This window comes from Triplophysa dalaica, chromosome 12, assembly GCF_015846415.1.
Source record: "Triplophysa dalaica isolate WHDGS20190420 chromosome 12, ASM1584641v1, whole genome shotgun sequence".
Taxonomy (NCBI): domain Eukaryota; kingdom Metazoa; phylum Chordata; class Actinopteri; order Cypriniformes; family Nemacheilidae; genus Triplophysa; species Triplophysa dalaica.
The window spans coordinates 18,501,932-18,515,061 of NC_079553.1; the positions used below are offsets into that span (position 1 = coordinate 18,501,932).

Below are 13,130 nucleotides of genomic sequence, written 5' to 3' on the forward strand. Positions count from 1 at the left end.
GTGCAGAGGGTGCAAAACTGGTATTCTACAACGTGTAACAAAGGAATAATGCCCGAGTACAGACTTATACATTTATACATAATAAGAAGCATTACAACGCAAAGCCAGATATTAGCAGAAAAAACCTGAGCTTAAATTAGCAACACTAAACTAACAAACACTACCAATCGAGCATCAGCAATGACAGTAAAGGAACAACAAAATACAGATTCTTACTTGTAAAGACGCACACAGGATAAGGCAGTTGTGTCAAAGCGGGTTTCAAGTCCGTGCAGTTAGCGTGCACTACTGGCAAAGTCTCGGACAGAATGCTACCAGCGTGCAGCGATCCTGAGTCAACCTGTGATTGGCTAAGAGTCCAGGTGAAGCAAGTAATCTTCCCATAGGAGAGAGAGAGTCACAGTAAAATGTCTGATGCTTAGCGGCCACGAGGGGGCCTTTTTTTGCAATTTCTCTGTTTTGTCATGTAGGTGCTTAGAATAACATTTGGAGAGTCAAGAGGGACAACGCCAGCCATTCCTCCTTGCCTCTGGAACTCTGAAGCAAGCCATCAGCACCTACTACATTGTGATTGACAAGATACTTATCCCATGCCAGGGAGCCACATCATTGGCAGCCAACTGATCAAAGCTCACTTCGATTTTGGTGTAAGCTATGATGATGCTCTCAACAGCATGTACACATTCCTGCAGACATCAGTCTATGGTATTGATGTTGATGGCACTAAAGAAAGTCCAAATGTTAAGGAATTGAGAGCCATGTTTTTAAACGATGTATAAGTGCTACATTTGCAGATTGTTGCATGGTGCATTTAGTTCGTTAATTCACCACCTTAAGTTTTTTCACAATTCACTTAGGCGTGAGATTTGAATCTAAGAGAAACAAAGAATCTGGTGTCTATGAGCAGGTGACAGTAAATGACTGTCATTTGGGGTCTACCACTTGACTTTTTAGTCCCATAGCTCTCAGGATATTTTAAGAAATTTGCAATGACTGTCTGACTGCGTCCAACCTCGGCAGCGATGGCATGTTTGAGAGATCCCTTGCTTTTGCAGCTCAACAATCCTGCCACATTCAAAGACGGAAAGCCTTTTTCCTTTGCCACCAGGAAATCACTACAGTGTGACTTCCTGAAGAACAATGAAATGAAAGCCATATTTTTGTGCAGATTTCAACTTTTTAAGGCTACGGTCTTAAACTTTCGATTAGCTGATGAACAGCCTGTTTGAGTTTAAATTAATAAGTTGGCTGCTCTCTGTTGTTTGTCTCTTGCTCCTGTTTCTTGTTTGGCATTGTAAAGCAATACTTATAACCTGGTTACGATCCAACAGCGAGAAATGCAAATACCTTTTTTCAGTCCGGGTAATTTTTTTTTTAAATGTGTTCTGAGTGTGTCACACAAGAGAAAAAATGTGTTATTTACCACCCAGCCAAGTTTAAATAAATAAAAAAGCCAGGTTAATAATATAGGTTAGGAAAGACTGCTCTCAAACGCTGTGGGCGTGCCTGCTGTCATTATTGCACACTCAAGTCACTTGCACTATTGTATAGTCTATATTGTTATCTGTTCATAACCTCCTGTACACTAATGTTCACAGTATATAGCCTTCTGTATATATTGTTCATAGTACATACCGATTGTCATATTTTTATAGTAAATGCCCATCGTAAATTATTTTCCTAATATTGTATTCTGTATTTATTCACACTGTATATCTGCACTTGCTAATTGCTCTTCTGGTTAGACCTAAACTACATTTCGTTACACTGTACTTGTATATGTGTAATGACAATAAAGTTGAATCTAATCTAATCTAATTAATGAAACCACGCCTACTCGCGGGAAAGCGACCGTCTCTCAACCGTTAATAACTGCTACAGTCTGAATGGATGCTACTAACTAATTCTAGTTCTAGCAGCTTAATACAACAATACATGTTTGAGCATCCAGACCCAGAATGCAATTCAGAGGACATTAACCAGCTTCACGAGAATCAACTTCATCCCTTTCGGTTTGCAACAGAACGGTATTTTGTTTCTTCCTTTCATGCAAGCCAGCAATGTGTAATCACTATAAGCTTAGCGAAATAAAGTTAGGTTAGCAATAAATGAAACATAAAATCAACATCTTAAATGGATGACAATAAACTGTAGGTGTAACTGTTAACTGAGGTGAATGATTCTGCCTTAATGCTGTATGTAAAAATTAACAATTGTAGTTTCCACAATAATCATTAAAATTATGGAGACATTAGATCTTCAACACTAAAATACTTAGTCTAACAAGTTCCAAATAGATGTGGAGAGCTTCCTGGACAGCCACAGTCAGTGTCTGCCTGCCCTGAACCCTTACTCACTGGTCGAAAACGACCGTCTGTGACCTCATTTCGAACAAAATCTGGTCCAAACAACAATTCTTTTCACTAGTTCGGCCATTACGTAATAGAATTTCAAATTCTATTTAAACTACCACCAGCATAAGAATTACTATATCACAAGTGTTCTTAAACAAAGACAACAGATACCGACAACAACTCCACACTGTCAGTTTTTATTGCAATTATCAGACAGAACACCACCTACCCAAAACAATCCTAGATAATTATAAAATCATGACATGACATTTTGTTTTTATTTTATCATTACAGTCGTACTCGCGACTCTGCACACAAATGTTTTGTTTCCTGGAAATGGGGATACCTAGGAAAGCACAACAGGGTTGTCATACCTTCTTGTGTTGTGCTCCGTATACATCAAGTGTACCCAGATGAAGATGGGAGTACACAGGCTTTAAACCTCCCATTTAAATATACAGTCATTTTTAAATGTAATTATGTTTTGTGCTCAATTATTTAGTGATTACATTTTCAATACGTTTCACAAAAGTCTTGTACAGCTGTCAGTCCGTTTTTGAGTAATGACATGTTTGTATGTCACAACTTACTGTTTTAAAAAATGTTGGTGGTAGTGCAGGGATGGATTGTGGCAGGAGGTAAGTCATAGCAACAGAGGCAGGTAGATATGATTTTGGAAGACACCCACAACTAGACATGGGGAAAACACTGGTGTCAAATCTGGACAGCATTCGTACATCATGTACATGTACATGTACTATCGTACATAAAAATTTATAATTGTAATGTACTGTGTATATATTACCAAAATAACAATTTTAAGTAAAAGCCAGAATAATACAGTGAAAATGTTGACTTGCATATTGGCAGAAAACCGAGGATTTATTAGGATAGGGATTGGTAGGGTCACCAGGTGTTCCCACTCGACCTGTACAGCTGAACCTGGACATATCGCTAGCAATTGCGTCTGATTCCTCAGGTCGCTCATACTATGAACACAGGAATCCAGGAACATCCACTGCTTTAATCTCAGCCACAAAGGGTGCCGGGTCATTGATGATCTTGTTAAACAGTAGATCTGTAAGCTCAGTCACATATTCTAAAACACAGGAGAGAGCATATTACAAGTAGTCATTCATTTGGTCTCAACTGTTGACAAACCGTTACCAAAGTAACTACAATACTAATGGTATGTTTATTGCTTGTTTAATATTTTGTCAAAGTGGAAAATATACTACACGTTATGGTCACAACACATCTGGACAGAGGGGCAAATATGTAAATGCAGAATCATGCATATATTACTATAGAGATACCGACAGAATGAACTAACCAGTGGTGCATTTGGTTTTCACTGTGGACACATGTTCCTCTCTACTACCCCTGGGGTACTGCAGGGGTACTGCGTGAGAGACATTTAGGAATAAATAATGAAAATCAATAAATTATGATAATAGGATTTTTATATGAAATTAGGACTACACAAAGATGCCTAAAAAAATAAATTAATAAATTTAGGTAAAATAACGGTTGGCTCTCATTTCACTTTATTTTAAAGTAAAATGTTGTTTTCTGGTCAAGGGGTACTTGCCTTGAAAAAATAAAGGGTTACAGGGTTCTTATTACATTCCATAATTGGTGTAGAAAAGTGTCGCACCAGGCTTCAGCCACTTGTATTTGTCGGCAGAAGGATTGTGGATGCACTTGGGGAATAGAGAATTTTCATGGACGTGCACATTTTGGATGTGGTTGAGCAGAGAAGTCCATTTTGCCACTGTTTCCTCTCCACTGGATGTACCGCCTGCTGACCAGTAGAGGTGATTTTTGATGATATTGTTGCAGTCCTTCTCCTTAGAGATGGCATCAACCTTTTTGGTGAGTGCTGAAAACAGTTTAAAAAGATTGACTATATTTGTTGAACAGTGAGTGTTAATGTAGCGCAGGATCAGCTGTGCTCCAAATAATTAACAAACTATATTTTCTAAACTATCATACCTTTACATAAATGCCATACATCATAAAATTGATTAATGTGTGGTTTCTCTTCCCGAAGACACTTTTGAACCTGGGTATGTCGGTCTGTCACCCGGGAAGCTACTTTGACACCAGTTCTGTCGAGAAATTCCAGACTCCGGATAAGCCCTTCCTTTTCGATACGGACACTGCTTCCCAGCTCGTTTTCATTAAGTACAGACTTTAAAACTGTAAATTTAATTGCTCAAAATGTCTCAAAGGCTCTGGCAAATGCCGGATCTGCCTACTTGGTGGAGGTCCGTCTCTGCTCAACGCATTTTCTAGTTTTTATAATCAATTTACCTGTACAAGCTGGATATCAACAATTTTGTTTGTGCTGAGATCCATCATGGAGTATGAGCCGTACTTTGCACAACGGCCTGGACTGTCGGCTCTCATATCACCACCACCAAGAGATACATTTTGTTTCTGTTTTAGTCCCACTAGCTGGTTGGTCTGATGCGATCGCCATATATGCAGCACAGAAAGCAGAATGTAGTTATGCACATGATTTCAATGTGTCATTTTGGTGAAGGTTCTCACATGCATTGCATTGAGCACCTGTAAGGTAAAATTAGAAAGCACCTCTGTAACTGTTCATAGCATGTACTACACGCCACTGTCGGAAGAAACGTTTTTTAATGGTGATGTAATTTTTCCTACAAACCTTGTTAGTCTGGATGAAAGAAGAGCCTGTGTAGTAGACAGCGGCTGATAGATGCAGATTCCCTGCTGGAGTGCTGCTTAGAAGTGGTTGACTCTTCCACTCTCTGGTGAATAAACAACTCTGGTGGAGGCACTTCTGGGTCACAGAAAGGAAGGTTCCATTTATAAATGTGACTGCCCTGCAGACTCTTGAGCAGGTGGGGCAGATTTTAAAAAGCTCAAGCAGGCGGTCCTCATATACCAAGTATTTCACCATGTCCTGAGGTGTCTTGGTTGAAGCTTTGTTGACAAAGAAAATCAAACAGAAAAGTACAAACTGTTACAACGTGTATTATATCTGGGCAATTCCAGCGTTAGGGACATGATGAATGAATTTGAAACCATTACATTGAACCATCGGTTTATATTTTACTGAAACCTTGTTGACAAAGTCTAAAACTCAAAAAGTGTCAGTCTATGAAAAAAAATATTTAAAAAAAAGGCAAATAAACATGTGATCGCATGGATGTGACAAAAAAAGGACGCGTTTTTTGGGAGATGATAAACTAAATGAACAAAATGCACAATCCTGAAGCAATAATACTCAATGAATGGAGAAGGGATGCCACTTTATAGAACATAAAATATAAAACATAAAAACCTTATGATAATTTTCATGTGTCCATTTATGAGGAATATGTAGCGTTATGGATGTGACAATCCTGAAAATGGCACCTACCTGACTATGAAATATCATTCACTAAAAATAAAACAAATGCTTTACAAATTTGAATTGAGAACACACATGGGTATATGAACCACCAAATGTTAAAATCTGTGCTTTTATCATAGTAAAAAATATTTTCGTGGTAAGGTTGACCTTTTCACGGAATTGCCCATTTCTCTCCTTCATTTTAAAATAACATGAAAATCTCACATCGGCATCAAATTTAATAATTTCTCCTATTGTGTATGTTACAAAGATCTATACAAAGTTAACTTACTGTTCACTGGTGGTGTCAACCAGTTCAAACATGCTGGGGAGGTAGGTTGAGACATCAGGATCTGCCATGTTAAAGCTAGTTTCAGATTCCTCAAAAGAGGGAAACTCCAATAGAGGACGCTCTTTCAGTGGTGGTCTTTCCGTCGTAAGTGAAGTAGAACAGATCCGAAGAAGCCTAGATGAAGAGGTGCCCACACAGCAACACTCCTCATAGCTACTGTAGCTTGAGAACCTGGAAAATATATATTCAAATAAAAAAAAGCATATAAATAAAAAAAAAATATGTATAGTGTTTACATTTGTAAGAGAGGTATAACTATGTAAATGGAAATATTTTTATTGTGCACTTTTTGTACGCGGCTAATGGTTGCTTAGCAACCTGCATGGAATCTTTACATCTAACATCCAGTGCGGTCAGTGAAGAGGAGTCACCGTTCGTAACTGCTGACATCATAAACATTAAAAAAACACAAGGTAAGAAATTGACCTCTCAACATACCAGTAGTGTTTCTGTTGTATAGTGTTCTTTTAGACAGTTTTGTGACTACAGTCCTTTTCCTACAAAGCGGTCTGTTTGACATCCAACTTATCTGGTGCCTTCCTGCATGCTGTCACACTGGCACTCCATGTCTCTTGTGGTTGAAGGGACGGCTTTAAATAAATTTAAATTGAAATAATGAGACCGAGCTGTTTTTAATATTGTTGCAACCAGGTAAGATGCATTTGCGCAACGAAGGCATAGCTAGGTAGCAAAATGTAGACTGTTACAGCTGTGTCCCAAAAGACATACGAGTATGCACTCAACGTACGACGGCGTTTTAGTGCCACGTTAAAAAAAAATCCAAGATTTCGAGAATAAAGTCGAATTGTTACGAGAATAAAGTCGAAATGTTAAGAGAATAAAGTCGAAATGTTACGAGAATAAAGTCGAAATGTTACGAGAATAAAGTCGAAATGTTACGAGAATAAAGTCGAAATGTTACGAGAATAAACGCCAATACCACCTCGGGATAAGCATTAACTTTCGAATTATTGAATAATTGAACGATAAATTATTATTTACTTATAGGCTATACCTTACCAGGTGTCCTTAAAAGGATTGTTCTCCCAAAAATCCAAATTCTCTTTCTGTAAATCACAAAAGAAGATATTTTGAAGAACGTTGATGGCGGTTTCTGGTTCATCTCTAAATGTTATACAAACGCTATGGCATTAAACATTATTATTAAATACTGCTGAAATGCAAAATTATACTCCGTGAAAATACATCTGTCAAAGACTAAACCCCGCCCACTATTCCACTCTCATTGTGCTCCTCACGGATCCATCGATCTAAACATCGCACGGTCACGTGATCTGTTTTGCGCAGAAAGTGACAGCAGGTGCAGCGAGCTCGAGCGCGCACTACATTACCCGTCGTCCCGCGTGCAGTTCTCTCATGTATATTTATGAGGCGTTTCTGCAGTGAGTCGGCTGGATATTGATGTCTTTTTGAAGAGGTGGAGGCTTTTTGCTCGGTGGAGAAAAGGGGGGTGATTTCACTTCTACGGAACGCACCCGCCTTCGTCCGGTCTTTCACCCGCTGCTCGCGCAACGCGCATCCCGCGTATCGATGCAGAGGCTGATCGCGCGTCACTAATGGCAACCAGCGCGAAAGAGAATGTGTGTGCCTTCCTGAGGGACAATAGAAATAGAATTTAATTTGGGATACAGCTCATATACATTGGGATATATATGATTAACTGAAATTTCTGCGCCGAATAGATGCGGGAATGATGGCTCTCCGTTTCGGGATTTCCTTTATGTGCCTCTACGTAACGGTGATACATACCAGCATCTCCCTGCCTCAATATGGTGAGGGTCTTTTATATTATTTATCGTAACTTTATCTGAATAGCACATTAGGCCCAACGATATATGCATACATAAACCAAAAGGATAGTGGTGCAGTTATTAAAAACAGACCCACGTCGTATTTATGTTTTATTCTAGGAGACGCCTTTGTAAAAACGAGGGCGCGAGGTGATGACGGCAGGTTCCTCGGAAAAGAGAACACGGTACCCGTCCGGTTAGTGTTCCAAAAGGACGGAGACAGTCTGACCTCTCACGATGTTCTGAATACACGGGTCCGACTGAGCTCTGACAGTAAACAGGTGTGTTTTTCTTCTCATGTTCGGGTGTGATCCATGCGTCCCATCCGTGTGGATGTTCTCTGCTCCCGTTGCCATTGGAGACGGGCGCTCAAATCATGTTTTTGTTTTTCTCACTTACTCTTTTTTTAGGCTAGACTCTAGCTGGTTTGAAAGAGGTGTAAAGACAATTCGTAATATACGAGGGTGATATATTGAACCAGAATAGCACATGTGTGTGTCATATGCTGATGAATACCATTGGCCTTCTGAGGCATTTCATAGCATCACTGCTTTGGAAACACAAAGGACACTGAAAGAACAAATGATCGATTAATGTGATGGATTAATATCATGGGAAATAAATATGTTTCTTTTTGCATTATCATATGCCAGAGGCATATCAGTGATTGTATTCAGAGGCCAGATCAGATGTCTCTCCAGTCATTATTCAGCAAAACAGCAGAACAGGAACTCAGAACCTGGGCCACGTTGACAAAAGCAAAGGAATACATTTGTTTCTTTGGTTGAGTGTGTAACGCCATTAGGACATAATCACCATGTGCTATTTCTTTTGTTCTTGCTTTGCCTGGCTAAGATATTAAATCAGACTTTTTAAGTGAACTGAAAATAATTTATGTATTTAAATGATTTTTCAAAAAATGTTTATTTTCATATCCTCAACCCCTCAGGATCTGTGTGCCTGCAAAACTCAAATACTAAATATTTTTCAGAGGCATAGAGTCAGACTTGCAATCGCTCATGGCCTCATTACTGTATCAAGTCTCCTTGGCTGTTTAGGATGGCTCTACATGCGTCCCAACGTCGCTGTTTTGTCCTTAAGGCTGTGTGTGTGCACGTGTGGTGCTTAACCCTTTGGCTGACGATCGCAGCTGATGTCTGTATGATTCAAACTAAAGCACATTCATCATGCCAATGCATAGTACTGATTTAAGCATTGCAGTAGTACATATGGTGAAATGTGTAGCTACATTAGAGATTGGGTTGGAGGAATAAGTTAATTATAAAATATATGTATATTATCTATCTGTAAAGCAAACAAAACAATGTTTAGGTGTGTTTTTAGCTTTGTGTTTGGCTTACGTTTGCTCTACAGCATTTCAAAGCAGATCGAAGTTCTGTTTTATTTATGGGTATTAATTGATGGCAGGAAAAAACAAAAAAGCATCTCTTAGCTTGCTAATTTTAGATCATCTTTATTTAACTCAAAATGCAGATCAAAAAGACTGGAGTCAGTTTTAGGACAATGTCATGATGAAACTGCAATCAATGATTCCAGGACGTAATGGGCAGAAAGCATCTCTCACATTACACATCCTTTTCTGTTCTAGATTTTTTTATTAGATTCTTGATTATGAAACATAGGTTGAATATTGTGCACTGTTATGGTGCAACGTTTTGTATTTAGATGTTACACACACACTCTCATCCAACATGGACTAGATGGATGTGAGTGTATCTCTGCTTCAATCAGCGGGTCATTCATGGGTGAAGTTTAGAGGATCCCCCTCCCAATTTCTTCCACCCCTTCGTTCTCCTCGTTTCTTTTTTATCGATTACTACACATTGTTGGTTGAGGGAGAGGTGTGGCCCTCTGGGAGTGGTAGACCCCCCTCAACTCCTTCATATGCTTCTATTTTTGCACCCTTTCCCCTATAAACACGTATTCGCCCACAAGCAATGAGAACAATGCATTGCAAGCCAAAGCTTCATCCTCCCCTGAGGGGGGGGGGGTATACGGCCCTGGCCATATGGGCCCCAAGCAGGCAGTGAATTAACCATCAGCTAACACACACATACACCCACACTGCCACCAGTTTTGTACAGCACAGTGTACCCGTGATGAATTAAAACCAATTAGCACATCTAATTTTACTGCTGTCTCCCCAAACACCAAACATGTTCTAATTTTACAGTTTTTATTGTCTCAGCTCATGTGAAACATGAAAATGACCTGATCTTGTCTAATTTGTCTCTTTCAGAATCATGTGGCCCTGGCTAGCTTTCAAGTCCATGCTTTTGGGAAGACCTTTGTTTTAGATGTGGAACTAAACCAGTGAGTATCTACTGTTATGCTCTTACTTAGCAGTTTGGGTTTGAAACCACTTGGTTGGTTCTGTCATGTTGCTTCAATGGGAAAATACAGCTTTAATGCTAGTTTCACTGCTGCATCGGTAGAACGCAGCGTGTGTCTGTAACTGAAGAGTGTGAGGTATGACTAATGCCCATCAGATCTACTTGTGAAGGGTTTTATGTTGCTGCTGATGGACTGCAGCATCATAATGGCTTTAGATTTATGCTGAAGAATTGGGAAAGACCTGACCACTTGATCAAGGCTTCTGCCCTAGCTCTGTCTCTGTCAGGAAGGATTCCCTAAAGGACAGGCTTTCATGCTTCAGAGTGCTTGGTCTCATTTGTCTGGTTCTGTAGTGGTTTTAGTTGGGTTTTTAGGATTATTTTAGGCTTGTATGATGTCAAAGCTTGAAGATTTGATGAGGAACACCAGGTTCTTTACTGATGTGGTGGTTTCTTTGGCAGTGTGGGGGAATCTTATAAAAACTTGTCCAGGTTATGTTTCACTTAAAAATGTAAATATTGTAGGAACCGTAATTTGTTGTTGAATTAGCAACCATTAATACTACCATGATGATAAGTATTTAAAGGAGTGAAATATGACTTAGACATGTTTTTTACAGCTTTCGTGAGAAAATGTATAAACTTCTTGTTGTTTTCACTATAGACACTATGCAGAGTGTGTTTCACAACATCTTGATGGAGAGAAACTTTCAGCTCCGTTGTTTGGTCAGCCTCTTGTCAATAGTGTGAAAGTAAAGTGTGTTGTACGGTATGTGAACACATACACCCGGAGCAGTGAGAAAATTTCACCGCAGTGCCCAGGGAGCAACTGGGTGTAAGGTGTCTTCTCAAGGGCACATCCATTGTTTCCTGCCGGCCTGGGAATCGAACCTGGCTGCAACCTTTGGGTAACACGTCCGACTCTTTGACCATTTGGCCATGACTGCCCCTAACCATTAGATCACGACTGCCCACGACTGGTGGTGTGTATTGGAGGGTGTTGAGGCTCAGTTATTGTTGTGTATGTGTCCTGTCGGGTCATTGGGCCACTTAGTATGTATATTATGCAAAAACTGCTGTTATTATTAAAGAATGTTTATGCCTTAGGACAGTTTTACATAATCATATACATTTTAAAGGTAAGATGTTTCCCATCTCAATCACCCACTATTAAAACCATCAGTCCAAATGCTAATTTTGGATATGCATGTTTGGCGGTAGCACTTGACATTGTCATATATTATGCTTACTATATTGGCATCTTACTTGGATACAGAGCCATTATAAGATTGTGTTTGTCTGTCTGTGGTTTCTCTTGCTCAGTATAATAAGGTTCTGCTTTAATGGGTATGGAGTTGATAGCTTTTGATTGTCAAAGAAATGTGTGTGTGTCTGCATAATATAGCAGAAACACAAAAGTTTGTGTTGTTTTGTTGGTTTCTCTGTGCCCATGGAGAGCTGGCAGTTGGATCCGTCCTGTCTGACCGGCGTCCAGATTGCTTTCTCGGGTTTTCTTAACTTGTTTGTGTATGTTGGGAGAGTCGGCTAGTCTCCAACTGAAAGTTTTTCTATGATAAAACTAAATCTAATCTGATGATAAAACTCTTTATCTTAAAACAGTTACTATTAAATAACATTATCAAGAGAGACAGATTCATATATAAAATCTGTTGAAGCATGAAATTTAGTTTATATAATAATAAAGCACAGTTAATTGATAACTACAACTCAACCAATTTTCCTGTAAAACTGTTTTATAGTATGTTTAATTGCTGCTGGATAAATGTTTGTTATTTTGTGTATTTTTTTAATCATGATGTGCAATTATTCAAAATTTTCAGTAATCCACACACACCGGACTGCCCCCTACACCCACTATTTCACGCTCTGAATAATGAATGAGTGTGTTTGATTAAAGCGGTTGGTGCAAATGGGTTTTCTGCTTTTCAATCTTGCTGTGTCGTCGTGACGACGGACCATGTGGCAGAAAGGAAGCATTAAAATCAGCCCGATATCGCTGATGCTGGGGGTGGGAACAGACAGCTGTAACACAGAAGAGATAAACAATCACATCCTCATTCCTTCTTTGAACCAAACACAAATCACTGGTTTCTAATGTTAGTGTCTCTTTTTATCAGAGCAAACGTTATTTCAATGAAATGAGGTGGATGCAGAATGTTTTATGTAAACATGAATATGAAAATCATATCCAAGCCTATAGCATGCATATGCCAACATCAGCTCTGTTCATGAAAGGTCTGTTCTCAGCAAAATGCTGTACAGAAGAATCCCAGTGTCATCCACCATTTGCTACTATGAGCTTCTGCTTGACCCAGCACATGCGTGACGTCTCACCATATCAGACATGTGACAGAAGACGTCTGCCACAAACAGTACTGGTGTGGGTCACAGTCTTCCTGTATAAGTCTTCGAATGACTCAAGTTTTCAGAATTGCAGAGTACATGGTTTAATTTGTCATTTTTATTATTATTAACCATAATTCACAGTAATATGTAAGATACTTATTATAAACCAAAGCTCTGTAGTAAGATATGACTTTCCATTATTCGTTGCACGATATTTGCTCTGTCCAAAGTAATTCTCAGTATAGTCATTTGACGATCACACACCCTGTTCTGATGAACAGACTTCATGCATCGTTGGATCATTTATATCCATCATTATGTCATCTGTGTTCGACTCTAGTTGACACAAATGGGTTTCATTTCACTTGACAGTTACACCTGAGGTGCCTGTTTTGCTAAGTGTGTGAGGAACCCTTTGTATTTTTTGTGTGTATTTTCATGGCCCCTGCTCGTTCTAGGTTTTGGTTTCACTATTAAAACAGTGTAGCGTAATTCCCATACCTAGTTTTAGGGTCTGGTTTA

The 13,130-nt window shown here is 39.2% G+C and overlaps 3 protein-coding genes across 14 annotated transcripts in view; 1 reads left to right on the forward strand and 2 right to left on the reverse strand.

Annotated features, from left to right (window-relative positions):
- LOC130432771 (uncharacterized) overlaps positions 1-1,743 on the reverse strand; it is a 4,763-nt gene extending 3,020 nt beyond the window's left edge. The window contains exon 1 of the mRNA XM_056762267.1: positions 217-1,743. The gene's annotated coding sequence lies outside the window, so the exon portion shown is untranslated. The remainder of the gene's footprint in view (positions 1-216) is intronic.
- An 806-nt stretch (positions 1,744-2,549) lies between these two features.
- LOC130433578 (uncharacterized) lies at positions 2,550-7,489 on the reverse strand. 8 transcript variants are annotated; one of them, XR_008908609.1, is made up of 7 exons: positions 7,429-7,489; positions 7,097-7,143; positions 6,515-6,666; positions 6,017-6,247; positions 5,035-5,312; positions 4,350-4,928; positions 3,772-4,236 (listed from the first exon to the last, which is right to left on the reverse strand). XR_008908609.1 is itself a non-coding variant. In XM_056763510.1 (6 exons), the coding sequence occupies exons 1-5, from the start codon at positions 7,453-7,455 to the stop codon at positions 5,039-5,041; spliced, it is 474 nt and encodes a 157-aa protein (XP_056619488.1). In that variant the 5' UTR covers positions 7,456-7,457; the 3' UTR covers positions 3,772-4,236; positions 5,035-5,038. The 8 variants fall into 8 exon arrangements, 3 of the variants coding, with proteins under 3 accessions (XP_056619488.1, XP_056619487.1, XP_056619486.1); XR_008908607.1 differs by lacking the exon at positions 6,515-6,666 and having other exon boundaries at positions 4,350-4,823; positions 5,035-5,169; positions 5,275-5,312; positions 7,429-7,457; XR_008908606.1 differs by lacking the exon at positions 6,515-6,666 and having other exon boundaries at positions 5,035-5,169; positions 5,275-5,312; positions 7,429-7,457.
- adam22 (ADAM metallopeptidase domain 22) overlaps positions 6,280-13,130 on the forward strand; it is a 48,487-nt gene continuing 41,636 nt past the window's right edge. Inside the window, exons 1-4 of one of the 5 annotated variants that reach the window (XM_056763505.1) lie at positions 6,280-6,489; positions 7,780-7,869; positions 8,008-8,168; positions 10,148-10,221. In XM_056763505.1, the coding sequence (XP_056619483.1) occupies positions 6,399-6,489; positions 7,780-7,869; positions 8,008-8,168; positions 10,148-10,221 (416 nt within the window). In that variant the 5' untranslated portion in view covers positions 6,280-6,398. Of the gene's footprint in view, positions 6,490-7,549; positions 7,678-7,779; positions 7,870-8,007; positions 8,169-10,147; positions 10,222-13,130 lie in introns of those variants that run through there. The other 4 variants (XM_056763502.1, XM_056763503.1, XM_056763504.1 and 1 more) reach the window with 4 other exon arrangements.